Source organism: Strigops habroptila, chromosome 6 (assembly GCF_004027225.2).
Source record: "Strigops habroptila isolate Jane chromosome 6, bStrHab1.2.pri, whole genome shotgun sequence".
Lineage (NCBI taxonomy): Eukaryota > Metazoa > Chordata > Aves > Psittaciformes > Psittacidae > Strigops > Strigops habroptila.
The window spans coordinates 50278167-50306059 of record NC_044282.2 but is presented as its reverse complement, the minus strand read 5'-3'; the positions used below and the strand labels follow the sequence as shown (position 1 = coordinate 50306059).

The window sequence follows — 27893 nt, the reverse complement described above, 5'->3', positions numbered from 1 at the left end:
AGAGGAGAACATAATCAGAAGTCAATGTCTTTTGTTACTACTCAGAGATCAAGGCAAAGCTGAGTCAATAGACTGTAGTACATTTTGTTTATTACATCTTGGCACTTAAAATATTTGGCTGATAGCCCATTTTAGCTTATGCAGTTAAATTACTATATGAAGTTGCAAATAATAGAAAATACAAAAGGAATTTGTAGGCTAGCAGGCAACTTAAATTTGGTAAGTGAATATATGTATGAATGTTGTATTTAAATTAAAATGTATAAGTGTTTGACCATTATTGTTTTAATTGCAGCCAAGAGGCAACAGAAAACATGGTGCATCATTTATCATCACTAGAGCAGTTACAGGTAAATATGACTTGTTCTTAGGTTTACGGCTCATGAGAATGTGTGGATTGCTTGCAAAATTTACAATTGCTGCTCTTTAAGTGGCTAGTATAATGGAAAGAAAGTGCAGCGTGTATTTTCAGGAAGGTGTTTTCTGATTATCAATGTTACTATGTTATTTTTATGTCATTTTTGTGAGCTTTCTTGTCTCCAGTAGCTTATTGGGACAAACTAATAGGCCATACAGCTAAGAAGTGTAGAAGCTCTGTTGTGTTTTGCAAAATATTGTTCAGGTAATTTTTTTAGGTGTTTGGGGTTTTTTTGTTTGTTTGGTTGGTTGTTTTTTTTGTTGTGTTTTTTTGGTTTGTTTTTTTTTTCACCCTTTCTCTAGAAGCGCTTGCATTGGTCTGTTTGCCAGTAAGATCTCTAAGGAACATTTACCTTCTGATTATATTTCATTGCTATTCAACACTTGGTTCATGCAGTAATTGAATTGCATTTTCATCCAGTAGGAGTTTCTCTTAAAATTTCCAGAAATATGTACTGATTTTTTTGGTCTGCCGTTTGCATTTATTGTAATATAAGAATTCATTGGCTAAGGACAGAGGATTATTCTCTTAATTAATTTGTCTTTTGTGCAAATTTCAGAGACTCTGCAGTAAGCTGGAGAGTGTTTTAAAGCTGCTAGAGATGTAATTTTTGCGTCTTTTTTTCGTTTGCAGGTCCTGCATTGTTTTTGCTTCGGTACATCTGGTACAGGTAGGTTTGATGAAAATAGTGCTTAATATTTTTATTTGGTAATATTTTTACATTTTTTTTAATTTGATGGGAAGTTATTCTTAATGAGAGTAAAATTGAATATTTGTTTAGAATATTGTATCTCAGGTACTGCTTTTGTTATGTGTATGTTCTGATTTTGCCTATTTTTTTTTTTTCATTTCAGCCCTGCAAAGTTTTCTTTGCCCACTGGACTGGTTCGTCTAGTTAGTAAGCAGATCAACTGGCACCTGGTACTTGCAAGGTAACCGGCTTACATGCTTTTCCATTTTTGGTGGTAGTGAATGTATTAATGCTTCCTCTCCTCTTCCCTCCGTCTCCATCGGCAACAATGCTAAGTTAGTATTGTGCTAAAGACATGTTATTCTTTTTGGCCAAGGGAAGCGCTGGAGGCTTTCACAGGTAGCCTTGGGAAAGAAAGGTCAGTCTGCTACCTGAGGGCTTCCATGCTGCTTCCCTCCATTTAATGCATCTCACTCAGGTCTGAATCATAGAATAGTTTGGATTGGAAGGGACCTTACGGATCATTTAGTTCCAACACCCTTTCCATGGGCAGGGGCACCTTCCGCTAGACCAGGCTGCTCAAAGAATATCCTTCTGGCTTTTGAGGTAAAGTGGCTTGCACTGTAGTCATTCTCAAACTCAAATCATGAATTTGATGAGTTAAAGACCTAAAACTTATCAGAATATGTAATATAAATTGCTTATTTTAAAATTTGAGGAAAGTGAATGCATACTCTCAAGACTTATTGAATAGTCTTCTTATTGAAGACTTACCGAGGAAAGTGAATAGCACACCCTCTGCTATTGAATGTATAGAGAAGTGAGAGTTCTAAGGCTAGAACCAGGTGTTTCAGTAATTTTACCAGCATCACTGATCTCAAGAGCATCAGTGAGATCACTGGATCTTGAAAATAAGCATAGGTATGTACAGAAGAATGGTTCAGTGGCATGAAGGTAGTATGGAATGTTTTAGTTTGCTATATATTATCGCTGAACATGATCAGTGGTTCGGCAAGAGCTCTGTACTGTTGAGAGAGATGGTAATTCTTTGAGAGAAGTGATGATCCCTTTGGTTGCACAGCATGCCAGTTGCTATGTTGTGTGTTAGGTACAAAGACAGGAGAACTGCAACAAAGGAGACTACTTCACTTACGGAAGTGTGATATTTGTTTATTCCAGATAAAGCAATACATAGCTTTAGATACTGCTGTTATAAAATGATCCTTAAGCAAAGTTGGATTCTGACCTCCCTTGCGTCAAGATTTTAGACATTGTTTATGTTCTGTTTGTGCTACTAGAGAGAATGACAGATACATTTTGGTGACATGAAGGGAATCTTGCTACAGCAGTGCTTTTTTTTTCTTTTCGGTATAAAAATTGGTATTTCCCAATTTGTTGTGGTTAATGAAAGAGGAAATTTATATCTAACCTTGCAGAAAAGCACCTGGGGCTCTGGTGCACATTCTGTAAGGACTGGACTTTTGAATGAATTTTTTTTCATATTTCTATTTTTCTCTTTCAGCAACGGTAAATTGTTGGCAGTTGTTCAAGACCAATGTGTAGAAATCAGGTAACTTAGCGTTATCTATTTCTTCATGACCACAGTTGTGGAGTTCTGAGAGTGTTTCTAGTGATTTACTAACCATACTTGTGAAAGCAATCTGTGGAATAGTCTTAAGATATATTACCATTTAGAAAGCTATCTATTCTGCTTAGTTCTTGGTCATTCCCCATTAAAAAGCAAAAATTAAAAACAAACAACAAAAAGGCCCCCACCCCCCCTCAAGATACCCCACAATTATAAATGTTATAAATAAATTTTACGTAAGTATTTATCTGTATCTCTCTCTTTTCAAGATGTGAAAGAAAAATAATCAAGATACTTCAAAATATTGAACCCAAATTATTAATCTTCTAACCTTTGCCTTTCTGTTCCCCCTAGAAATTCTCTCCTATTAAATGGGACAAGGAGTTAGTATTCTGCTTCTCTGTAGAGTAGCTGGCATATATAATACTTCATTTTGCAAGTAATGTGGATTGCTGTAAAGACTGATGCTCTCCCTTTTTCTCCTCCTCTCTAACAACAAGCTCTCCTTTGCCAGTTCAAGAACACATTTAGCTGTAGAACGGATCTTGATTGAGTGTGTTTACTTGCTTCACAAAAATCCATTTGCTAGGAGGTCAGACCTTCTATTTATATGTAAAAGAAGCAAGTGTATGAAAATTGTTCAATCAGAATTGCTATGCACACAATAAATGTCAGCTTATAGACTATAAAATAAATCTTGTGTTTCAGATGTATTAATGTAACTATATTCTTGCATTGTTTCCAAAATTGTAACCTAGAGAATACTGACTTTGGTTGTTTTTTTCTAAAGTTACATGCTGAGGTTCTGAAATGCTGGTATCCTATTTGAACAGCGCTGCTACTAAATGGGAGATATTATGCACTGGGAGGAGGGTTTCTAAAATACTGTTGCTAATTACTGTAACTGCCTAAGGGTGAAGGCTACTTACCTACCTTTTTGAACAAGTAGTTAAATACATGGGGGCCTTTGAATTGTGCGCTTAGAGTATTTTCAGTGTTCTGTTTATTCTGGAATATTAAATAGTGTTTTTTTCTTTTCTCATTTAAATCCATGAGTCTTTTTTGCAGGTCTGCAAAAGATGACTTTGGATCCATAGTTGGAAAATGTCAAGGTATACAATATGGCAATCTCTACATCATCACTTAGTGTCATCATTGTTTATTATTAATACATTGCTAAGTGGTTGTGCTAGTTCACTTCAAAGATAATGTTATAACTTCTTAAAAACATTGGGAAGAATCTCTTAATAATTTTGCTTTGTGACTAGCTCCATTACCCTTCCTCCCCCTCTTTTTTTCATAGTGATTAATATACAAAACCTAAATCTGAAATGAAATTGTAGTTAAAATTAATGGGTTTGATAGGCATAATGGATGTTGGAGGTGGTTTTTTTTTCCTCATTGCAATAATGGTAGGCAAGCTGCATTTTTTGATGCAGTTGGCTTTTTGCTCTGTTCAAGGGATTATATTTATATTTCACTTTTTAATAACTTTTTTCCTTTTTCATAGTGCCAAAGGATCCTAACCCTCAGTGGAGACGAGTGGCATGGAGTCATGATTGTACATTACTTGCTTATGCTGAAAGCACTGGAACAGTGAGAGTGTTTGACCTAATGGGTAGTGAGCTTTTGGTCATTTCACCAGTAAGTGCTCTCTTAGATTAAATATGAATACAGTAGAACATTTTGAAAGCATAAAGGGCAATTTCCACTTTTTGGCCTTTTTTTAGTCATAACTTCCTTTGGTATAAAGGCTTACAGTATGAATACCGTGCACAAATGTACCATGAAGTGTTTATCATATGATGGATATATTTTACTTGTCATGTATAACACTTGCAAAGCATATCCTTTGTGCTGTTACATCTAGTCAGAATCTTCATCTTTCTTTTCTTTTACTTACAGTTGTGATAGATCTGCAGGTACATCAGACTGTGAAAGCATAAAATCACCCAATTAGTGTTTGTGCACATAATTACAATTCGTAGCAGTAGGGTAGCACACGACTGGTAACATCTTCCATGCCACTGCCCAGAACACTGCCTGGGCTTTGAGAAATAAGTCTTACAACAACATGGCACCCCTAAAAGAATTGAGACAGACAAAAGAACTCATTTCTGAAACAACCTAGTAGACACCTGGGCCAAAGAGCATGGGATTGAGTGGTTGTATCACATCCCCTATCATGCACCAGCCTCTGGGAAAAATTGAATGGTACAATGGACTGTTAAAGACTCAACTGAGAGACTGTTAAAAGTCTACATTGGGATTTCTTTAAAATCAAGATAAAGTGCATTTTCTTACTAGTAGAGCTACAAAACTTTACATTTTTATACAATATAGTAAATTTAACTTCCGAATTCTTTCAGTAACGAAGTTTTATTTATTTATTTTTATTTTAACTCTCCTTTCTCTCAATGTCTGTCTGTGTTTTTGGGTAAAGACAGCAAGTTTTCCAGGAGATCTGAGTTATGCTATTGCTGGGTTGATCTTTCTAGAATATAAAGCAAGTGCCCAATGGTCAGCTGAACTGCTTGTTGTTAATTATCGTGGAGAACTGAGAAGTTATCTTGTAAGGTAAGCATAAATTTTGACTTGCTTTGAGAAGGTGCAGTGAACTTCAAAGGAATTCTTTCCACTCTTTAAAGACGATAAATCTGAACTAATTTATGTATTTTTTTCCCCATACTTAGTGTTGGAACAAATCAAAGCTTTCAAGAAAGTCATAGTTTCAGCTTTAGCAGCCGTTATGCCCATGGAATAACTACTGTCATTTATCATTCTGGTCACAGGTAAGTGTTCTGTTTGCTACCTGCTAATACGAAAATGATGAACAAAAGTGGCAAAATAATAATTGAAGTGTGTCTGATAAGGAGGGGGAGAAAAAAAGTCTATTTTAATATTGGTATGTCGTGAATCAGAAATAACAAGTCATGTATTACTGGACCTATGGAAGAAGCCCTGGTAGGTGATTTCACTTTACTAATGGAATAGTGAAAATCAAGTTATGTCCTTTACTGTTTGAGTACCTTGCATAAGCAGCATTCTTTAGAATGTCAGGAATAGCTTCTAAAGACATTTCTGAATGTGATGGGGGTAAAGGCTGATGTATAAGCTTGGTTGCTTTTTTTGTGTCTGGATTTGCTTGCTGGACTGTTGGCCAGCCTATTTTCCCTAGTGTTCTGACTAGAGCTGCCAGGCTTTGGTTTTTGGAGTTGTCTTGTGATGCGTTTTCTCTATCAATAATATACTGGCTACAAAAAACAGACTTGAAAGGTGGACTAGTTGACTGTTTGCTCTTGAACCAGATGTAGTTGGAATAGGTCCTGGTTAGCCAATTATTCTGTAAAAATTTATCTACCTTTTTAATATTTACTTGTTGTATAACAAGATAAACTTGGCAACTTATTTTTCTGTATCTCTTCATTTGTGGGAACTAATCTTCCTTCTAGATACTTTTATTAGATATACTGGGATTGAATTTCTCAGCACAATGTGCTTTATTACTGTATTGTTTTAAATGGAAATCAGGTTTGCCTATAGAACAACATGAGAAATTCATTGTTTAAAAACTTGTTCTTGCTCTTCAGTGTTAAGTGAGCTGTCCTATTTATCTTAGGAAAAAATGGTTATTAATGAGAAGTAATGTTGTTCTAGCTTATTACTTTAAGAGATTAATTTTGAGTATGGTTTCTTCTAAGTAGTTTGTATCTAGTAATTCCACATAATTAATACGCAGTATACTACATCTAGAGTTTTGAGGTAACGGGTGGGTAATGGAGCTTTGGTAGTGCTATCTGACCAGACACAGAACCTATCATTCTTTCCTTTAATCAGACTGAGGTTAATGGTTCCTGACACTAGTTTCTAAAGTTATATTTTTCTGCTCCTAATATTAGGAAGTAAATTGATTATAACAGTGAGTGTTGCAAAGAATATTGGTTACTATTCAAAATATGGTCAAATAATTATTCTGACAATTATAATAGACCGATGTGCCTCCTTTTAGTTTTTGGTGCCTTTCTGAGTAAATGATGTCAGAACTGTTAAACTCTTGTAATGGATGAATCCATTAACAAGAAAATACATAGAAAAACAGTTGGTGTAGTTGTCAGCCAGATACCATGGTCATTGTTTTGTGTGTGCTAATGGCAACTTTGTCACAGAGGTTTAAAACAGAAGAGGGGGAGAAAAAAAGGCAAATATTTCAGGTTTTGTTTTCCTTCTTTCCTCCCACCTGCAAGAGAAGCAATAACTTTGTTTTTCCTACTACTCTTATAATATCTTAGCTTAACATTTTTAAAACTTGATACTAGTGTGAAGTAAAAGAGCAGAAGTCCATGCCAGTTAAAGTTATCTTTTTATGGAAGCTTATGGTTGGCAATTTTTGGAGGGGTTCTATGTTCCATATTTTCTAGGGAGAGAAATGTCTTTTCCTTACGTAAAAAGATGTGGTTATATCTCCTGCTGAAGTAGTAAGTTTGTGTAATGCATGTGGCATACACATTCAGGAACTACTTGTTTTTATCAGGAAATGCTATGAGTAAAAATAGTCAGGTGATCATAATATCTTCTGCTATGTGCAGCCAGTTGACTTTATTAAGAAAGTTGAAAAATTGATACTTGAAAGAGTGCACAATTGGATGGAATAGATGGAAAGCAGAAAGAACTGATGTTTTACCCTTCATGTAGGCAAATCTTTTCTGTTTTGAATTTTCTCTGTGATAGAAAACTTCTAAATTTGACATTAGAGAACTCTAAATTCACGACCAGAGTCTCTTGCTGAAATTGTCTTGTTATCCAACAAAAACCCAGAGGGAGTTGAAGGGAGGCAGTTTTCTTAAATTATGCATTAAAAAAAATTGTAGATACATATGAACACTTCATAGTTTTAACTTTGAGTAATGTGAACTTTGATCACTTAAACTCAATTTTGTCACTTTGTGCTTTCTTGCATTTCGTTTAGTTTCAGATGAAGTATAACTGAAGTTATACTTTACAAGGCATTGCTTGTAAGCCTTGACTTAATACAGTCTATATTACTACGTATTTGCTTATTATCTATTACAGTGCAATAAAATAGCACTTAAGAACTTAATATGCTTAATTTTTTCAGCTAGATACATGATAATTGCAAAGAGGATACATCAGTAGGGAATGTATCTGAATCTGTAGGAAAACTTGAGATGATAACTTTGGGAAAAAGTCTAATAAGGAGTTTCACTGCTGTTGAAAAGTGCTATATGCCTTAATTTAGGTGCCTGATGTTCATGTTCTCATGGGATCCAGTCTTCATCTGTGATCATGTTTATGTTGCACTTCAGTTGACAAAACCTAACTGTCTGCTTCAACTTGAACTCTTTGTAGGCTCTAGTGGAAGGTTCAACACCTGCTTATTTTAAGTATCTTACTCTGGAGCTAAATGTCTTGCTTCAGGGTTATCTGCAATTGCTACAGAAAATGTTTGATATTAGAGCCTGAAATTTGTGATGACTTTAGGAGATGAAGGATCTTAGATTCAGTTTGAATTTGCTTGCATCAAAGCTGTGTGAAGAATTGCGTAGAAGATGCAAGTTGTTCTTGGCTGCCTCAATTGAACTTGCTGTTCTTGAGACCACTGTTACACTAGTTATTTTCAGCCCAACTTTGTTAAAACCTTTGAAAGAGAGTACAGTTCAGGTACTGCAAGGATAGCCATTATTTTGAGACTGGGGGAACTCTGCAGATAATCTCATCCATTCCCCTTCACAGCTGGGTCAACTCGGGCCAGGTTACCTGGGGCAGTGTCCCTGCTGTCCAAGACCTGCACACCTCTTAGGAGCACGTTCTTCGTCAAGGCCTCTGATGTGCTGGGGTAGCTGCTCCAGTGTGTGCTGGGGATTGTGCATCACCGCAATTGCTGAGTACATGTACAGGGAGAGCTTCTGGCCATAACTTTTCTGCAAACTGCTGCAAAAAGTGCTGCATCCATTGGCTGTACTCTAGGCTTGGCACTTACAGAGATCTTTTTGTAGGACTTGTAAGGGTTCCCTTCCCTTCCTAATCAGGAGTCAGGTGGAACAAAAGCTCTTAACTGCCTTCTAATCAGGAACAGCTGTCAGACCTTGCTAAAAGCTTCTACAGCTAGCCAGCTTGCCCTTCTTGGCAATAGCAGGTATAGCGAAGTTCCTCAAAGGCTTCCCAGGAGTTGCCTGATGATCCCAGAAATATGTAGAAGATTAAGAGGATCTAGCAATGGAGCCCAGGAAAATGCTGCACAAACTGCTGCAAGTTAGCTCTGCTCTGTGTAGAAAACACATGGAAAGTAACAACAAATTATTTTAGAATGAAGATCTTCATTGTATATAAATAGTTTTAGACTAATTAATACATTTTGCTTCTGTGAAAAAGCTGAACAGTCAGCATGATGACAGAAAGCATGTATATGATAGACAACATAAATAATTCGTTGCTCTTTTTTGGAAAATATGCAACACATACATAACAAACCACAACAAAATCAATTACAAAAGGAAAAAGACAAAACATGAAATACTGTAGCATGAAAAGCTGTTACACCTCTTTCTATCACTTTCAATTTACCATTAATAACGCATGATCATTACTTTCCATGTACTATTTTCACTTCCTTTGGAACTTAGCTTTCCAGAAAAACAGAATGACTTTATCATGTTAACCAGGAAGAGAGTTTGCTGTTTCACCCTCATGTTAATTCTTCGATTAGTTCATTTAAATACTTGTGGCTTTCTTTCTATTGAAATCTTAAAAATAAACTTTATTTCCTCTAATCTTCAACACTTTCACTTTTATGGATTCAAAGCTAATGCAACAGTGCATAGCAGTTCTAGGTCCAGTTTACACATCAGTTCTAAGAACCATAAGGATGTCTGATCTTCAGGCTGTCCAATCTTTTAAGTCTTCCATTATTTAATAATTCCTCTAAATTGTCATATGTTTGATGTGTCTTCCTGTTGAAGACAGCTCGATAATTAAATAAAATGGGTTGACAGCCAGCTAAACATGAGCCAGGTTGTGCCCAGGTGGCAAAGAAGGCCAAGAGCATCCTGGCCTGTATCAGAAATAGTGTGGCCAACAGGACTAGGGCAGTGATTGTTCGCCTGTACTTGTCACTGGTGAGGCCACACCTTGAATACTGTGTTCGTTTCTGGGCCCCTCACTACAAAGAAGACATTGAGGTGCTGGAGTGTGTCCACAGAAGGGCAACAAAGCTGGTGAAGGATCTAGAGCACAAGTCTTATGAGGAATGTCTGAGGGAACTGGGGTTGTTTAGTCTGGAGAAAAGGAAGGTCAGGGGGCACCTTTTCGCTTTCTCCAACTACCTGAAAGGAGGTTGTAGTGATGTGGGGGTCAGTCTGTTCTCCCAAGTAACAAGTGATAGGACAAGAGGAAATGGCCTCAAGTTGTGCCAGGAGAGGTTTAGGTTGGATAATAGGAAAAATTTCTTCACTGAAAGGGTTGTCAAACAGTGGATCAGGCTTCCTAGGGATATGGTTGTGTTGCCATACCTGGAGGTATTTAAAAGATGTGTAGATGTGGCGCTTGGGGACATGGTTTAGCAGTGGATTTGGCAGCACTGGATTAATGGTTGGACTCAATGATCTTACAGGTCTTTTCTAACCTAAACGATTCTGTGATTCTAATACTCAAGAGGTACATTGCTTGCACATGCTATTCAAGTTAACAGTTTTAAGGATTCTGGAACTTGGTCTGCACTACTTATGGTATATTTCCTTGTCTGTGATAGGAATCCATTTTTTCCTTAAATGATAACATGGTTTCTTCTTGATATACTACATAAAGAAACCACTGTGTTATGGATGCTTAGCCAGAAATTTTACATAGTCTAAAGTTAAAGAGCACCTCCTTGAGGGAGAAGTATTCACTCTTAGCTGAGCTGTGCTTTACTTTCTGACGATAACATCAGTGCAGAATTACCCATTTTCCTGTTAATTATGATGGTAGACTGGGAGTCTTGATTGCTGTTTTCATAGAATCATAGAATCATAGAATAGTAAGGGTTGGAAAGGACCTTAAGATCATCTAGTTCCAACCCCCCTGCCATGGGCAGGGACACCTTGCCCTAAACCATGTGGTCCAAGGCTCTGTCCAACCTGGCCTTGAACACCGCCAGGGATGGAGCATCCACAGCCTCCCTGGGCAACCCATTTCAGTGCTTCACCACCCTCACTGTAAAGAACTTCTTCCTTATATCTAATCTAAACTTCCCCTGTTTAAGTTTGAACCCATTACCCCTTGTCCTACCACTACAGTCCCTAAGGAAGAGTCCCTCCCCAGCATCCTTATAGACCCGTTGTTTTAGAGGAAAATGGTGAAAGTGATTCCTGTTTTGCTGTCTTGGGCAGTGCTTTACACCACCAAATAACTAAAACTCTTAAGAACCTTAAGAGACTGTGAGCATCCTTGCTATATATCATCTTGCTGTATGTTTGTAAATAGCATGAAACCTGGGAATGATAAATTTTACTGACCTCTTAATAAGGATTAAAGGTGGAAGGAAATGTTTTTATTTTCTTTTTTTCTTTTTTTTTTTTCCTTCTTTCAGTTGTCTCTTGCAGGAAATGTTTTGAAAAGCACCGATTACGGCTGAGAGCTATAGAGGCAGCAGCCACTAGGTGGTAGAGCATTTCAAGAGTAACACAGACTTGGAAAATTGATGGAGCGTTCTGGGGGCTGAACCGCTGGCTTTTCTAATCTGTGCCTTTTTTGCAGTTAGCTTTTGATGGGTTGCACTGATACAATGCTTCCAAACAAACCTAGACATCTGTTCTCAAAGCTTTCATCAAAATAATCATAAGTTAAATATAAAACTGTTAATGAGGTGAAAGGGCTTCAAGGGAAAATATTTTGATACATTTTAGTGTTAATCAGCAATGATTGTAAGAGTTCCCTCAAAGTTTTAAAAGTATCATCTACTGTGTGTACTAAAATTATTGCGTGCACATTTATAATTGGTACAGTAGCTTTAGAAAATTGAGAAACCTTGACACATTTGGTTCCTCAATAAAAGAGAAGTAGTTTTTATACCACATCTAAATAAATGGAAACCTACTCCTTGAACAGAATTACCAGAACTTTTCATAAGCTTAAGCTGTAATTGTTATAATTCTTTGAGGGTAGGAGGGAAACTCAAATTTGAGGTGAGACATATTTTAAATGTTGGGAATTATGCCTTAAATGCCACAAATAACAAGTGTTATTCACGTCTTTTTGAACTTCAGGGTGTTTATTCACGAAGTTTATTGAAGCTGTTAGGTATTATACTCCAGTTTTTTTGGTTATTGCAAGCAAACTGCTCTAGTTCTCAAGACAATTAAAAAAGACACTTATGTGGCAGTATATAAAACCGTAATATACCTTAATATATTTTATAGACTTCTCCTTGTAGGAGGCTGTGAAACAGATGAGGAGGGAGTATCTAAAGCAACTGGATGTGGGATATCTGCTTGGAGAGTTCTGTCAGGCTCTCCCCATTATAAGGAGGTCACTAGCTATGAAGATGATGTTAGAACAGTAAGTATGTTTCCTCATTCTACTGGATGAATATTTTTACTGGCAGAATTATCTAAGTGGCAGTTTAATACAAATATTTTTTTGAAAGAAGACTTTAATGCAATGTTTTGCTGTTTTTTAAGCTATGATGTGCACTTCTAGTAAGTTATCTCTTCCCCCCCAGTGTCTCTGTTTTTGCTTTTTCTCTAAGTATGATTTGAACTTTTAAGTTCTTGATTATCACTTGTGGTTTAAAAAACCAACCAAAAAACAACAAAAGAATTGTGGCATGGAAATATACAAACTTGTTAGTTGTTTACTGAAATATGTTACCTGTCTTTGTTGGAAGACATTCCAGTTATTTTTGTCTTTTTATTACTTCATAACAAAAGGCAGCACATCACAAATAAATCATAGAATCATAGAATAGTTCGGGTTGGAAAGGACCTTAAGATCATCTAGTTCCAACCCCCCTGCCATGGGCAGGGACGCCTCACCCTAGACCTTGTTGCCCAAGGCTCTGTCCAACCTGGCATGTTTCATTTTAAGTCTGGCTCTCGATTTCTTTTGTTTCTAGTAGAAGTAAATGTTTGATTTGGTAACAATTATATATACTGAAATCAACTTACAGTGTACGAGGATAATATTCCAGTATTTACTCTTATATAGCTATTGCTTAGTATTAAAAGCAAGTTGTTAATTTTATTGCAAACGGGTAGTGCTTTTTCATGGCATGATACATACCTAATGAAATGGTCAAAGTTATACAAACTGTTTTTATTTTCCTTGCATTATTTTAAAGTTGGCAGTCTTACGGAAGTTTAAAGAATCCTTTGGAGTTGTTTTATTGCTTTAGATATGACTTAGTTTTTGGTGGTAAAACAATGTATGAGATTGTCTCTCATTGTATGATGTGTTTCTGTTCTTACAGGCACAGAGAAGAGGATTATTAAGGATTATGAATTTAAGATTATACAGCAGGCGGGGAACAGAACAGGTATTAAGGTCTAGGTCTACCTCAGAAATGTCTTTTACTAACATAATTGTCTATTGATGACTGCCTGAGACACTGATTGAAAGTGGTTTTCAATTTATGCAAATGAGAATTAACATTTCTATAAAAATATAAAAAATTAATAAACTTTTGCGTTAAATGGAGTAGCTTGCCATTTACTTGAGTTTTTTAAAAATCCAATTATTTCTTCTGCTGAAGCTTGAATCACAGGTTTTCAGCATACTGACAGGAACAGGTCTAGAGGTGTAGTGTTTGATACTAACTGTAAACTCTTATTCAAGAAGGAAGGGGTAAAAAGCCACCTAGTTATTTGTTAATGAATGTAATGATCATAGCATGTTAGGTGTGTTATATATTCTGCAAGAAAAGAGTAGATTGTGATGTTTCTCAAACACACACCCGAGAGATAAATAAGAGGAACAAAGCCCAACTTTTTGCACTACCCCACTCCCACTATAAAGGCCTGAAGTTATATGGACTTTGGAAGTGACCTTAATAGATTTTTGGGATGTTTAGGTGACTGGTCAGAAGAAGAAATTGCGTGCTTGATTGGAAGGGGAAAACAGATCTTTCTGAATCTCTCTCTCAAGGGTGGAATGGGAGAGATTTTATTATCTTCATTGAAAATATAAAAGAGAAGGCAGAAGTAAACTTTTTGTACTGGAAGTAAAGTACTGTAGTTGTACTAAACTTCAGCTTCTTTGCACTTGCCAGTACTAAATTTACAGAGAAGAGCAGAGATTGTTAATCATCCTTGTATGTTTTAATCCAGTTTCATAGATTACGGTTTAAATATGTGAGGTAGAGTTTATATTCTTAGTGGGAAATTGGCAACAGTGTTAAGGTATGACAGGCACAGCAGCTAGAGGACTTGTATGTTAGAACTAGCTGTATTGAGGTTTGATTCTTAGTGTTGCTAACTTAAATGACACTTCTAAAATGTGAAGTGCCAGCCTGCTGAGGTTTTCAGTATCTTGTTCTGCAGTTCTCTTAAATTGACAGGCTGTTTACTTAGGCATCATTACTTGCTTTGCCAAAGCACTGATGAATCTCTATGCATAACACTGCGCGGCTGGTAAAATTGAATGTGTTAATGGCCACCCAACATCGAACTTTAACAGCAAGAGAATTACTACAGACTACAGTGTAAATGTTTAACTCTTTAAAAGATCTGTGATGTGTAGTATTGATCATTTATTTGAATGGGTTCTATATTTTAGATTCACATTTCTAAGTCCTTTAACAGTCTTTTGTTGTTTGTCATCTGTGCATGAAAATTGATTTGTCAAGAGAGAATTGCTATTAGTAGGCATGTAAAATTCCTTGGGAAACTACAGTAGAGATTGAAGTACTCTAGCTGCTTAAGAATATAATCAGAGAATACCGAAGAAAATTTTCTAATGTAAGTAATTCTTAATTGGTTTAAAAAAACACACCTTAGTAATGTTCTCCTTTTCAATTAAAAACACATTTTAAGCTTGGATTTAAGCAGTGCTTTCAATAGCTGTGAGCAGATTACTTGATAGTCGTCGTTTCTGTGGCATAGCTAGAACTTAAAACAGTCTAAGAAATAAAAATAATAAGAAAACCTCTAAACCCAAACAAACAAGCATACCCTAAAAGAATATTATCTTCAAATATTACGTACTAGTAATGGTCTGTAGAAATGCCATTTAAACTTCTTAATCGTATGGACGTCTAGTAATTTTTCTGTACTTCATTTTATGTTGGGATATTTTCCAAGAAGGGAGGCGCTGGCTTAAAAACTGATCAGCTGCAGAGCTGGACAGTTCTCACATTACTATATAGGAAGTTTTTAAAAGCAAACTGCACTAGCAAAATGGGGTTTTATAAATAATATAGCTTTTGAGAATCTACATTCTGCTGTCTTTCAGTGAAGAGTAGGCTCTCTGAGAACCTAATGATCTTTCTGAAGACACAAAAGTTGAGTTGTGTTGGGGAGAGTAAATATGAATGGCATTTTCAGAAAGTGCTCTGCATTGCTAGTGGCACTAAGTTTGACTTCAAAATTTGCATGTATATTTAGAGGCTCTTGTCTTGTGAAATAGTGTATAGATCCAGTGTAATTGTGTGCAAGTTCATGAATCCTTAAGGAAATATTTTGTTAGAAGTACATTTTGCCTCTGAAGATACTCAGATCTGTAGGAAAACTTAATCCCAGAGAATTTTTGTAGCCGTCATAAAGTTTACTTACAGATGTTGAATTATTTCATCCACATGGACTTATTCTGATGCTATATTGATGTTTAGTCTATAGTTACCCAAAAGATTCTTAAATTCCAATTCAGTGTCCTGAAATGAACAATTTGCTTCTCCAAGATCTCTTCGTCTGTTTATTTCTTGTATCTCCTGCTCCTCCCACCGCTTTTTTTGTTTTAATTGTAATGATACCCACCCAAAAGTTTGCTCCCAGGGAAGAAGAGGTGTACTAAGCTGTGTCTGGGTAACAGTCACCTTTGGGTGGACCTAAGAGGCAGGGCAGTAGAAAACTGAGGCTGCTGAATGTTTTCTGTTAACAAAGAACTATCTGCAGATTTTCCTCCAAGTAGCTCTGTATTGCTGTCTGCACTGTTCTCCTAGGAATGCCACACTTTCAGGTTTTATTTCCTGTATAACAGTGTGATACAGAAGTTCACATTTCTAAAGATTTATTCATGTTATGGTAGTTTTCTTCCGTAATACAGGTTGTTTTTACTCTTTGTGTCACAATTGATAGTTTACCTTTATTCTGACTTTCACCATGCTTGGTTTTAAGCATGTTAAATTTTCATGATAGAATATTGTAAATTTTCTTTTCCATACTATTTAAAAAAAAAATGATTTGGGGTTTTGTGGATTTTTTTTGGGAAATCCTTGGGTTGTGTGGGTTTGTTTTCTTTTTTGTGTGTGTTTTTTTAATGTTTGAATCATAGAGTAGAATCACAGAATTGTTTGTTATTTGCTTAGGTGTTTTTTTATTTTGTTTTTGTTTTACTATGCTGACATAATGTTTGGCAGGATGGAGTTTTCAAGATGAATCTTTCTCCTGATGGAGCTCTTCTGGCAGCTATTCATTTCTCAGGAAAACTGACAATCTGGTCTATTCCATCTCTCAGGCAACAAGGAGAATGGGACCAAACTGATCAGGTAAGAAGGATTTAGATACTTGTGGTATGTATCTTAATCCTCTGAAGATCTGTTTTCCTAGGAGATGAGACTAGTTCAGATGACCAGAAAGATAGTATGTAAGTAGAGCAGTGAACTTCATATTTCTTGAGCCCTGTATTTACTTTTGCAGTAATCTTTCTATGTTTTACCATAAGCCTTAAACTTAAAATTAGGAAAAAAGAACCACTTGTGTTGCAATGAATGTTTCTATGAGGCATTTTAGTGCCATCTGGGTAACATTGGTAGGGGTAGATGGAAACGCTATTTTACAATATAAGTGGAGGTCAACACTGGTAAGTTTGTTTGAATGATTAAAACCGAATTCTGCTGGATATCTAATGCAATCATCTATTCCTCCATCAAAATTTACCTTACCTTCTGCCGGATAATGCTCCAGAATAGTTTGTTCATCAGACTGGCATCAGTAAGTCACCTGCTTTCTACACAAATTGTTTGCAAAACTTACGAGGTCTTAAGTTAGGACTTGCACAAACACTGTCAAACTTTTATGTGACTAGTGTGAATTTAGCCACTGGGATTGCAAAATTAATTAGTTTTCAAAGAAAATTCCAAATAACCAATACACTGTCTGGGTAAAGATAACACTTTATTTTAGTGAGGAAAATGTATCCGCATTTTGAAAAGTGACAAATCTGACATGATTCACACTAGTATACGAAGTATTCTGGTTTTACTCCCATTAGTTTCTTGACCAGTAAATATGGAAAGACTTTTCAGTTGCAGTACCTTGTGTTATGTTCTAAACCTACAAGACATGAACCGACATCAAGTTTAAACAGAGTAACCAGTCAGATGGCATCTTTGATTATTAGACATATTTGGCACTAATTACCACCAATATTTCCTACACAGTATTGATGTCACATGGCTTTATTGTATATAAGTGTGTTTCTTATTAGAAAGTTGTTGTAGAATGAAACATTTGCTAGTTAGTAAAAAACAACTGTGTTTTAGTGCATATGTTGATTAATAAATCCACACGTTATGTTATGATTAAATATTTGCAGTTTCTGATTTTTCTTTATAATTTCTTTTTGCAGGGTAAATCTCTGCACAGTGTATTGACTCTTTTAGAAATTCCAATGCAAAAATATTTCTTCCAGTTTTTGTAGACAGTTTTAAATTCTTCAGGTTTATGCATTCATATAAAACTGACAGGTTTTTCCCCGCTGAATTTCTCTGCAGTCTGTGGATTGTGCAGTAGGTGCTATAAGGTCTACAACAAAACTCTTCCTTGACATTACGTACGGGCACAGGCTTCTATAATGACGAAGAGGACAAAATGAAGGAAGAAGTCTTCTTTTGGGTGTTATGATGACTATGAGGTTAAATGAAGATTTTTTTGGAAAAATTACAAAAAAAAAGGCCAAAAAGTTTGACTATAGGAAAGACTTAAGTCATTAATACTTGTAGAGACAATGATATGTTGCCATCCTGAAAATCACTACTCTCTGCTCTTTTTGATCTGACTGCAAAAGCAAGACTTGGAAACATGGCCATGGTGTTGCGTAGCTTAAGTTTTGGTTCTTAGAGGATAAGCAGTCAGATCTGGTTAGGCTAATGCATTGCATTGCAATTAGGGGCAGGATTAGTGTTATCTGTATGTGTGTAGTTCCCATGTGTTCTGTTATTACTAAAGTTTTAAAAACAACAGAGCAACAGCTTACTAATTCTGAAAGTTGCAGTGCATCAGTAGATAATGCTGCTTGTCTTGCTGCACTAGTCTTGAAAGGGACTTCACAATTATGAAAATAACCATAGTAAATACTTCAGCATCCTACTAGGCTGATACTCAGGAGCACTACACAAGGCAAACAGGAGGGCTGTTTTGAAGATTCTTCATTTATATGCTTGCAGTCCTGCATATAGACATTCAAAGCAAGCACTTGGTGGGCTTCTGATGGCTGGAGAGCCTTTATTTCAGAAATCTTTAGGGTTCAGAAATCTTTACTGTTTAATGCTGTCTAGGCCAGGTCTGATTGTACTCTTGTTTTCTAATATGGTCTTTTAGGAATCCAGAAGTCTATTTTGGTATGATTTTTATTTTTTTTTAATTTGACTGTCTGGAGAAAAGTATGTCGTCACCTCAGCAACTGTACATTTTATTTTCAGAAAAAGTTTGAATTCATGGATAGTATTTTCATTGAAAAATGAGTGGATCAGCAGTAGAATAAATAAACATTGTCTATATGACAAAGATTTACTTGTATATAATGTTTATTTTATTTCTCACTTTTTTAAATTATTTTTCTTTTAGCCAGGTTATGCTGAACTTAATCCAGACTGGAGACTCTCTAGTGAAAAAAGAAAGAAAATAAAAGGTATGTGGTACAGTTAGATCATTATTTTATACCACTGTAGTTAAAAATATTTATACAAATATTCAAAGACCTAAAATGGCTTAATTAAATCTCAGTTAGAATAGAGGCTAGAATTGATTGTATGATTTGAATTTGTAGCATGGCATAGCTAAATCACTGTCACAGTAGTTGTTTTTTTTTTTTTAAATCTCCTCTTAAGAATAATTCTGTAGCCATAACCTTAAATAAGATATTTTAGTTAGTACAGGACCTCATTTATTATTAATCATGTGATTATGACTCTCTATAATGCTGAACATTCAGCAGACGTCTCAGCCTGTGTCAGAAGCCACTACATTGCAGGTGACATATGAGTCAACAGTCTAAAACCTAAACTTACCTTTACTTTTTCTTTCTATGAATGTCTAATAAATTTTGAAGGTTAACATAATTTAAAGATACTGGTTTAAAATTCTAAAACAAAAGGGCTTTGTTTCTTCTGACTGGATTTACCTCATGTCAGTCTCTATCTTTTCCCAAAATTCAGGTTATTGTGTGCAGTCATTTATCACCTGGTTATTGCAAGGCTCTTCCAAGAGTGCAGAGATAAATAGCTATTCCATAATCCATTCACTACTGCTTCTATACATCTATATTATTGAAAGATCCCTATTACTTTTCAGTATTTTTCTTGGTGATTCTGTCTTTGGCTTATTTCATCTCACCTTCACTCAGGCTGCTGAGTAAGCACTAAAGTGCTTAACAGAAAAGTGATAAGCTTATCTGTTTCTCAGTGCTGTTTGGGGAAAGATTGCTCTCATCAGAGAGGCAGGAAATGACGCTGTAGTGAACAAATCGAGCTAACTCTCGTGAACATTTTGTCCCAACATCCAATTACTATAATCAAGACAGTCTTAGAAATGACACAGCTTCCATCCTCAGTCGGGGTGATTTTTGGGTTTTTTGTTGCTTTAATCTTCTTAAACAGCTTCATTTTGTAGAGTGTTTCAGGAGCCTTCTTCATAGCTGTCACTCGTCCCCAGAAGCAGTGTAACCTTTTATGATTTTCATCAGTATTGCGTTTGTTGCCAGGGAGATTGGGTCAAGGATAACCTGGGAACTACTGAAGCAGATCTTTATCAAATGTCTCAAATTTGTCATATTTTGTGCAAGTAAATCAGTTTACTGTGAATTTTTGCCAAATAATATTAAAAAATAACTACATTCACAATTGTGGTTGTTTTTTGGGGTTTTTTTTTTCCCCCTTCTTATCATCTTTATTTAATGCAGAACTGATTTAGTAAAATATAATTGATCTAAAATATAAACTTAGGGAATCAAGGATGCACAGACAATAAACAATGTTTGTTAAATTAGGCTATCAGATGAAATCTCTTAGTAATTGAAGTAACTTCTGTTCTTATCTGGTGCTTAAAGTTATCTTTCTTTGTATGGTGCATTCTTATTTATGTGTTTGTTTATTTCAGATAAGGAATCCTATTACCCATTGATAGATGTAAATTGGTGGGCAGACAATTGTGTCATCTTGGCTCGCTGCTGTGGTGCACTGACCGTATCATCAGTCAAGACGTTAAGAAACTTGCTAGGAAAGTCGTGTGAATGGTTTGAGAGTTCTCCTCAGGTCACTTCAGCTCACGATGGAGGATTTCTAAGTCTGGAGGTGAGGAATGTGCACAAATTGATACTTTCTTGGAATGCAATAGAAAAGTTTGCTTTTGTGTATGTAATACTAAGGGTATTGTGTGTATGGTGTGGTTAAAAAAAAGTTAGTATTACCAATAGAAAAAGTGATTCTGTTTCCTCATGTCTAGATAGGTATTGCAGGGAAATTCTGAACTTACTGCAGTTTAACTGTCTTAATAAAAACTTGATTGTCAAATAACTTCTGGAGAGTGAAAGCAAAACTCCTAGAAAGCTGTCTGACTGAGAGGAATCTTGCTGCAGGAAACAGTTTGTGTCAATAGTTTTCACTGCTTTGTATGCTGCTGCATTTGAAGAATACTGCAAGCATCCCTCTCCCATTTTGAAACAGATGCTTCTTATACAGGGAGTGTATTTAAAAGAAATAAGGATCGCATTTCAATTAAGACAAAACCATGTAAGAGATACTTTTTGTTGTTGTTGTTGTTCATCTTTAGTAGGATTCCAGGAGTGAGTAGAACATAACAAAGTTAACTGGGATTTTTGTCTGAAACAAAGAAAACTACTCTTCCCTAAGGCTTACTCTGAAATAGATCTTAAACATCTTAGACAAAAGTTTAAAATAATATTTATTAGAATATCTCAGTAAGTACCAAAGCTGCATGTAGTTTTTGGAAAGTTTCATTATTCTGGAAATAAGATAAGCCATTGACTGCTATATTACAGCCTAAGGATGTAGTCTGAGATTACATTTGCATTAAACAGAAAACCTTGCTTTGAATAGCTAAGAGTTGAAAAAACTGCAGTGTGCTGCAGTAGGGTATATAATCGTGTATGAAGATACCTCCATAGTTCTGTCCTGTCTGGAGTGGTGTATGACATTTAGTGTAATAGAGAGTTATTATTAAGAAACCTTCACTATTTCTTCAGTAGGTGAGGGATGAGGCCTCAGATCTAGGAGGCAGATGCAATCAGGGTTTGTGGATCGTGTCAAGCAAGCTGAGAAATGAAGGATTTAAAGGAGAAGGGGAGGAAAGGTGTTGGTTCTGAAATCTGAAGTACTGGAGGTGGAGTTCTACTCAGTTGTCACCAAAGTAGTTGAGGTGTACTAGGTGGATGCTTCATGTTCTTATTTTGCTTGCAGTGTGAGATAAAACTTGTTCCAAAAAGATTACGCTTGGAGAGCAGGCCTGGTGATGAAGATGAGGGAGAATATGACTCTGACTCAGATGATGAAACTTCTGCCAAGGACAGATACTTCAGCTACCTAAAGCAAGGCCTGTACTTTGTGACAGAAATGGAACGCTTTGCTCCTCCACGGAAACGTCCACGTACTATTACAAAGAATTTCCGCCTTGTCAGTTTGAGATCCACAACTCCAGAGGAACTCTACCAGAGAAAAGTAAGTATAGAAGGAAAGCTCACATCTCTCATAATCAACTTGATTTAGAAAAAACTACTACTTTTTTTTTTAAATTCTTGCTATATTAACAGAAGGATTTAGGCATGTAATTCTAAGGGTGTCTTAGCTGACAGCGTACCATGTTACCTAATTGAAGGGATCATTGTTTAAAACTAGCATTTAAATAATTCAATGAGATGATATTTGCAGGTCACTGAAGAGACCCTGTGCATCGTTAGCTTGGCCAAACTTGGAAGTGTACTTATGTAAGTGTTTACAAATAATAAAAGACCTGACAAATACACTGAACGAAATCAATTTAGCTTGTTATTAGCCAGGGAATGGGTTAGCTTGTACTCTGATGTGAATGAAACATGTACCTGCATGTTTCTTATTCAGGCTTACATACAAATTAGGCCTGTGACTCAGTCTTACTGAACAGATACTTATTAAGATTAATCTTAGTACTTTAAGAGTACTTTGTCTTGGTCATTTCAATAGTTCTGATGGTAAAGCAGCCCATTGTACAGCTGTTAGAGTTTTCAGGGAGTGCTGATGTTATAGTGGTTACCTAAATAACATCTTCCTTTTTCTTGAGGAAAAATCTCTGATTTTCTAGACGTGTCCATCAGATCCCAGTCTTACTCATCTCTATCTTGAGCCATTCTCTTTCCTGCTTGCTTCAGCATAGCTACAGTAATTATCCCTCTACCTGCTTCAATACACAGAATTAATATTTTATTGTTTAGTATGGAGATCAGATGAGTTTAACTTTCATGTGTCTGCTTTTTAGATTGATAATGAAGAATATGGGGAAGCTTTGTCTTTGGCTCAAGCGTATGGGCTTGATTCTGATCTTGTGTATCAAAGACAGTGGAGGAAGTCAGCTGTTAATGTTGCTTCAATTCAAGACTACTTGGTAGGTTTGTGTTTTGTGACTTGTAGTTTTCTTACCAGTGTTATTGTTACAGAAATTGAATTCTCAACTATGTTCTAGTTTATTCAACATAAACTGGTGGCAGTTTGGAGAGCTATCCTGCAAATTCCATTTCCTGTCATGTGGAAGAGTGTTACCTTGCTAGTTTAACTGAAGGCCTGATCCGCAGACCTTGGAAGTTAATAAAAATCTTTTCTTTGGGGTATCTTCTAATTTCCATTAATAGCAGCATGCTTTTTGTAATGTAATTGGCAGTACATTGTTACCTGACAAACGAATACGAATAATTAGAAATACAAAGCATTTAAATAACTTCCAAGTATTATTGAAAATCAAAATGGGAAGGTGAAGTTGTTATCTGTAGCTATATAGCAAAGTTTGAATAGTAAGATTTACAGTGAACTCTGCGATGTGCAACTGTAGCTTTTCAGTCGAATCCAGCGTGGGGTTTTTTGGCTTAGAAAAAAGACTTCAAACTCAGCAGGCAAGTGTTGTCAAAGCTGCACAATCTAATGGTGCTATAGGGTAAAGTCTTTCAAGAGATAGAGAGAAATGCCATCTAACTTTATTTTTTTTCCTCAAGTCCGATATTATTTGAAAGTCAAAATAAGATTTCTACAAGTGGCCATTCTCCATGTTATGTAATCTCAACTGAAGATCAGCAGATACAACCAATAATATTTTGTGGCCCTGGTGTGTCTTTTCTGTCACAGAATCCTACTGGCATGTGAAGAGACTGATACTGAAAATGATGCTAGTGCTATTGTGGAATACACTTGGTTTATAAAAACTGCATTTTAGTCCCAAAACATCACATTTAATTTAGTGTGAGGAGTGGTACTAATTAAAGAATATGAATAATAATATTTATTCCAGTTGTGAAATTTCTGCTAAATCACTTCGCATTTCTGTGGCCTTTTCTGCCACACATACTCTGAGGGAACTGGTTTTTTGCATTCTCACCTCTTTTGTTGGTTCACTTTGTCAATCATCAGATTAACTTGTCATCTTCTTGAGTGGAATAAACACCTTAAAAAATTTTAACATTTCTAGTTTCATTGCTTTGGGTTGAAGCATGTAACATTGTATCTATGCTCTTGTTCTTGGACAGAGCAAAATCAAGAAGCGTGCATGGGTTCTTCATGAGTGCTTGGAAAGAGTTCCGGAGAATGTGGATGCTGCTGAGAAGCTGCTTCAGTATGGCTTGAAAGGCACAGACTTGGAAGCTCTTGTGGCCATAGGAAAAGGAGAAGATGGTGGCAGGTTTGGGAAGAGGGTTTCTTTGTTTTTTTGTTTTCTTTTCCAAAGAGTGGTATGTATGAAGTCTTTTCATATATTTGATAACATTTTTTATCAACCACTAATGAAAATGTTAAGATGCTTTTGCAGGATATAAAGTTAATGCTTTGAATCAAACTATTCTGAAGATGTCCACAGGTACCTATTCTCATTTACCTTTGTAAAAGGTAAAATTACTGCTTGTTTTGTACTGCATTTTCTTTCTTCTCCGAATGCCCTTTATTTTCTTCATCATAGAGAACTTCTGTTGTCACTGTTTTTCTATGAGAATCTGATTTTGTTGCCTCTTACAGAAGCTGCAGCTACCTCTATAAATGTTTTTTGTTGTATATTTTAACTGTTGTAATGATCATCTTTTGTTCAAGTGAGGAGGGGAAGAAAGTGAAACACAGTAGGTCAGTGGGGAAATACATGCAGAGACAATTCTCTTCAGTGTTCAGTTTCTGGTGGTAGAAATAGAAGAGGCCATTCTTCGTGCAGTCATCTATTTCCATTGTATCCTGTAGAGCTGCTGCTAATCTCACGTGCTACCTGTGGAATTTAGAAACTTCTATCAACCATCATAGCTGTGTGGTTGGTGGTTTGTTTTGGTTTGTTGATTTTTGTTTGTTTGTTGTTTTTTTGTGGGGGGGAACAAGATAATGCCTGTTATTGGCTTGTGATGAGTACCTGCTGCTTTACAGCAGTAAAACTTGGTTTTATCTCTTTCGACATTGATCACATTGTTGGTTTTGTCTTCCAGATTTATCTTACCGCGGGAGGTGGACACTGAAGTTCTCTATGAAGAGTTTTTGTCACCAGATGAAGAAATGGATACTAGAAAGGAAAAAGAGGCCAAGAAGCGTCAAGAACTGCTATTATCAGTAAACTTTCCAAAGTAAATGAAATGTTAGGGCATATTTTATTCAGAGTTATAGGTTTATTATAATTACACAGTTGCAAGAATGTAATTACTCTCATGTATGTTATTCCTAATAGGAAAGAGGTTTAAATTTTAATTGGCATTATATTGTGTCAGAGTTCTTGGTTTACTTAATTTCTTTATACATTCCAGTGCACAAAGTCATTAAAATGTGTAACTCTTGTCTTCATATGCACATGATGAACAACATCGATTGCAAGCCTGAAAATTCCTGTTTTGAACACAGGCTAACACTGGAACAAAAAGAACTCTGCCGCAGTAGGCTGAAGCTCTTAACTTACCTTGATCGCCTCGAAACCTACAAGGTGAGGAAACTTGGTAACTACCTACAGTTCTTTTGAATTCTCATTCCACAGGTAGTCCTGTAACTTCTTTGTCACATCATCGCTTTTTTTTGTTATATATTGTAGCATTAATGTTCATAGTTTTTTCAAAGTGCTGTAATCTCTTACTTGAGAAAAGTAAGCTGCTTTCTGTTCAAGCTACCGTGTTTCTCCTGCTTTATTGTTGCAAATGGCTGGTGTCTAGTGTTGAGAGGTACAATTTGGCAGAAGCTTGCTTTGAGCATACTGTATCTGTGGGAAATTAAGTTATGCAACAACATGGGATGCGGAGTTGGTGCAGGATTACGATTATTTTCCTCTGCCAGTCTAATTAGCAAGTTCTATTCAGATTTTCCAACGAATCCTGTTCTTCCATGAGCTTACTGAAAGTTTTTGGAATGTCAAACTGTATTTTACTTAGTTTTTTAACTTTGCAGTGGGCACTAGTCACATAATGACTTTTACTACATCTCTTTGTAACTTGCGTTGTCTAAACCTTAATTGAAATAAGGCAGAGAATTGTCTTAGCTTATCAATAAAAAATATATCTGGTTTTTTTTTTCATACATGAACAAGTGAAAACCAACAGCATGCTTTTCTGCATATGTCTCATACTTTTTTATGAGGCTTTTTGATGCTTTTGTAAATCTTGCATGGAACCCAATCTTTTATAATTCCTTTTTTTTTTTTTTTTTTTTAGGAAATCCTTGGTGGGCCTCATGCAGCTGAACAGCACTATGATGCTGAATTCTTCAAGAAGTTCAGAAGTCAGAATATTGTACTTTCAGCAAGAACTTATGCTCGGGTATTAATATTTATTTTGATAGACTGTAATTTTGTTTTGTTATTGATTTTTGCATTTCAGTGCATTTTTCCCCCCTTTGAACTTGGTTGAGTCTCAGTGGGAGTTTAAGAGGTAGGAGGTTTATTTGTTAGATTGTAAATAAATATATGCAGTGACCCTGAAATAATTTTCTTTATTGCTAATTTTAAAATTAAATATTTGTTGCATGACCTGAGCTTACATTTCTTGCTCGTTTTTGGTCTAAATCAGTCTTAAGCTAGTTCTACAACTTAATGTTTTGCCTTTTAGGAAAGCAATGTCAGAGCCCTGGAAATTTTGTTCACTTTCCATGGATCAGCTTTACTTCCACACAGACAGGCAATTCTCTCCAATTTTCCAGAGACTACTTCACCATATGAATATGCTTTCTTGTTGCCTGAAGCTTGGTAAGGATGCATCAATGGATATCCAGAAAGATATTTAGGTTAATCCTTAAATTATTTTTCATATATGGCAATTTGCTATTGGTTATTATGTGGAATCAAAAAAGCAGCTTTGTTTCTATGTTCTTGACTAGTCTTTGTTTTCTGCTTTATTTTGTGCCACTCGGAGCAGCTTTTTGGTCTCTTTTGGTTATTGTTAGGAAAGTAGGGACTTTAAATGTTCTTGCCTCTGTTACACATAAGAGGAAGCATGGCCTTTTCTGACCTGAAACTGCCCACATTTTCACAGGTGTAAGTACAAGTCTGTAATCGGTTCATAATGACAGGCAACGTTAGGAAATGAATAATACAAGTGTTTAGCTCCCTGGAAGCAATTATATTTTTCTGCATTTGTTTTTGAAATGTGAAGATTTTGAAATTAAGCAGTCACTAACTTCAAAATCATCGATCTTTTTCTTACTGATTCTTACACATCTTGGTAAGGTAGAATTATGGAAAGCTTTATGCTTTCCTACTCTTTCATTTCAGCATAAAATGTTAGTTTACTGTCAATTTCATAAACGTTTTTATAAGAGTCTTCCTTGAACATCGTAATAATGTTCTGCATATTATTTAAAATAATTTTTTGCTTCTAGAATGTTTCTTTCAAGCACTTCAATTATGAAATTAGTTTTGAAGTGTATTGTTCAGTGCCCATAAAGAATGGGCAGATTTCATTATTTAATATTTTACAATAGGACTTTGAACCCTTACTTCAGAGGGATAGTTTTTGAAGTAGCTAATAGAATTTTTTTTTTGGTAGTATTCCAGAATTATAGTTAAGTTTTATACTTCAAAGTTTCAATAGTCCCATTTGGATAATTCTCCATGTAGAAGAGGGGTTTTTAATTCATGAAGTTATTCCCCTGACATTTTTCCCAGCTTATAATACTTATAACTTTTGTCCTTTCTGAGCAGAAGTTTGTCTTTATTTCACGATATCTAATACTTACCAGTGCCCATTTTATCATATTGGTAGTATTAGGAATGCGTTTAGTTACGTAGTTACGGTGTGAAAACACTTGTTTTAATCTCTAAAGTAACAGTTAGGACAATGAAGAGAAGTTAGTGCAGTGTTTATAAAATTGGTAAAATATATTCCAACTTCAGTTTTATAAGATTTGTAATGTGAGAGGGAGAGGAGAAGGATCTTCTTAAATGCGATTATGATATTTTATTGATGTTCATAAATAGGTTCCCCTTCTTTCTGAAGGGTTGTTTGTTCTCAGGTTTGTTTTTTTATTTTGTTGTTGTGGTTGGTTGGTTTGTTTAAGAAACTGACTTATGTGCCAAGGGGCAAAATGACAGTTAAAATAAAACATTTCACCAGTGATCTACTAGTAAAGATGC

The 27893-nt window shown here is 35.8% G+C and overlaps 1 protein-coding gene across 3 annotated transcripts in view; it reads left to right on the top strand.

Annotated features, from left to right (window-relative positions):
- NBAS (NBAS subunit of NRZ tethering complex) overlaps positions 1 to 27893 on the top strand; it is a 176713-nt gene that overhangs the window by 4350 nt on the left and 144470 nt on the right. For all 3 annotated transcript variants that reach the window (XM_030489718.1, XM_030489716.1, XM_030489719.1), the window contains exons 2-21: positions 296 to 350; positions 1052 to 1088; positions 1273 to 1350; positions 2632 to 2679; positions 3766 to 3809; positions 4208 to 4341; positions 5141 to 5274; positions 5391 to 5489; positions 12111 to 12249; positions 13160 to 13225; positions 16262 to 16390; positions 18690 to 18753; positions 20220 to 20413; positions 21539 to 21796; positions 22590 to 22715; positions 23845 to 23996; positions 24775 to 24909; positions 25181 to 25259; positions 25978 to 26082; positions 26371 to 26507. In XM_030489718.1, coding sequence (XP_030345578.1) covers positions 296 to 350; positions 1052 to 1088; positions 1273 to 1350; positions 2632 to 2679; positions 3766 to 3809; positions 4208 to 4341; positions 5141 to 5274; positions 5391 to 5489; positions 12111 to 12249; positions 13160 to 13225; positions 16262 to 16390; positions 18690 to 18753; positions 20220 to 20413; positions 21539 to 21796; positions 22590 to 22715; positions 23845 to 23996; positions 24775 to 24909; positions 25181 to 25259; positions 25978 to 26082; positions 26371 to 26507 — 2213 coding nt within the window. The remainder of the gene's footprint in view (positions 1 to 295; positions 351 to 1051; positions 1089 to 1272; positions 1351 to 2631; positions 2680 to 3765; positions 3810 to 4207; positions 4342 to 5140; positions 5275 to 5390; positions 5490 to 12110; positions 12250 to 13159; positions 13226 to 16261; positions 16391 to 18689; positions 18754 to 20219; positions 20414 to 21538; positions 21797 to 22589; positions 22716 to 23844; positions 23997 to 24774; positions 24910 to 25180; positions 25260 to 25977; positions 26083 to 26370; positions 26508 to 27893) is intronic.